General features: G+C 43.0%; 1 protein-coding gene across 1 annotated transcript; it reads right to left on the bottom strand.

The window, feature by feature from the left end:
* Positions 1–433: 433 nt before the first annotated feature.
* Positions 434–1366, bottom strand: LOC121454489 (olfactory receptor 4D11). The gene has a single exon (XM_041661867.1). It carries the CDS (start codon positions 1364–1366, stop codon positions 434–436), a length of 933 nt encoding a protein of 310 aa, XP_041517801.1.
* Between the last annotated feature and the right edge of the window lie 243 nt (positions 1367–1609).

Raw genomic sequence — 1609 nt, 5'->3', positions numbered from 1 at the left:
TCCACAGGCATTATACATGCACATGGTGCACATATATACATCCTGACAAACCATCCATATACATAATAATAAAACAAATAATTCGTAAAAAAAGAAGAAAATTGGCCAAGGCTGGTGTCTTATACCTTTAATCCCAGCACTTGGGAAGCAGAAACATGTGCATCTCTGTGAGTTCAAGGTCAGCCAGAGGTACAGGGATCTTGTCTCAAAACCAACCAGCTAAACAACAGACAAATTAATCAACCCAATTCTGTAAAAGTATTTACAGAATTTATTTTGTGTCATATAGAAATTTGGGTCATAAGTTACTATTAGTATAAGCAGAAAATCAAATGGGTTCCTAGAAAGTATAGTTGGTTAATTGACAGTTATTTGAGTATATAAAAATAATGAAGAAAGCTCTAGGTGACAAGAGTTTGGGTTTCTTTTTCTATTACTTTTCAAGAGGTATGAACTTTCTCTTTAGTCTCCTCATGGCTGACTTCATCTCCTGGTTCCGCAGAGTGTAGATCAAGGGGTTGAGCAGAGGGGAGATGACCGTGAAGGTGACAGAGATGGCTTTGTCTGTGGGGAGGGCAGTGAATGGCCGGGCATAGACATAGATGCAGGGCACAAAGTGCAGCGTGACCACAGTGATGTGGGAGGTGCAGGTGGAGATGGCTTTCCTCCTGTCTTCCCCTGCCTGAGACCTCAACATTGTCAGAATGACCATGTAGGACACCAGCAGGAAGACAAACCACAGGGTAGTGACCAGGCCATTGTTGGAGATCATCAGGAGCTCAAGGACAAAAGTGTCAGTGCAGGCGAGTTTGAGAACCTGTGGGACATCGCAGTAGAAAGTATCAAGAACATTGGGTCCACAGAAGGGGAGTGGGAGCAAGAGAGAAATCTGCACAATGGAGTGGACAAAGCCCCCCACCCAGGAGGCCATGATGAGAGCTGTGCAGCGTCTACTGCTCATGATGGTCACATAGTGCAGGGGCTTGGAGATGGCCATGTAACGGTCAAATGCCATCACAGACAGAGAGAAAATGTCTGCCCCACCAAGCAGGTGGAAGAAAAACATCTGTGTCATGCACTTTGCATAGGAAATGGTCTTTCTCTTTGAGAGAAGGTCCACCAAGACCTTAGGAGCTGTGATGGAGGAGAAGCAGATGTCCAGGACGGCAAGGTTGCGGAGCAGGAAGTACATGGGCGTGTGGAGACGGGGCTCAAAGGTCACAGTGATCATGATGAGGATGTTCCCCAGCAGCGTTGTCATGTACACAAAACACAAAACAAGGAATAAGACCAGGCTCAGGTGTGGGGACTGAGTAAGACCCAGAAATATAAATTCCTTTACTCTGGTGTCATTTCTCAACTCCATTGAATCACGATTTTCCTTTTTTGTACATCTTGGAAGAAATGAGAATATTATTTTAGCAAGTGTTACCTTTTCCATACTAAATTAGATTCTTAGAGGCAAATATCAGAATCAAAAGATCACAAGGTGTTGTCCCATGAATTGCCACTTCAGGGTTATTGTAATTTTCACTTTACTATGTCTTGAATGAATGATATTTTATTACCCAAGCATGCATTTAATTATTTTCATCTGTAAATCACAAAT

Source organism: Microtus oregoni, unplaced genomic scaffold (assembly GCF_018167655.1).
Source record: "Microtus oregoni isolate MIOR12 unplaced genomic scaffold, Mior012 000012F_ref0000307, whole genome shotgun sequence".
NCBI classification, from domain to species: Eukaryota; Metazoa; Chordata; class Mammalia; order Rodentia; family Cricetidae; genus Microtus; species Microtus oregoni.
This window is presented reverse-complemented; position numbering and strand designations above follow the sequence as displayed.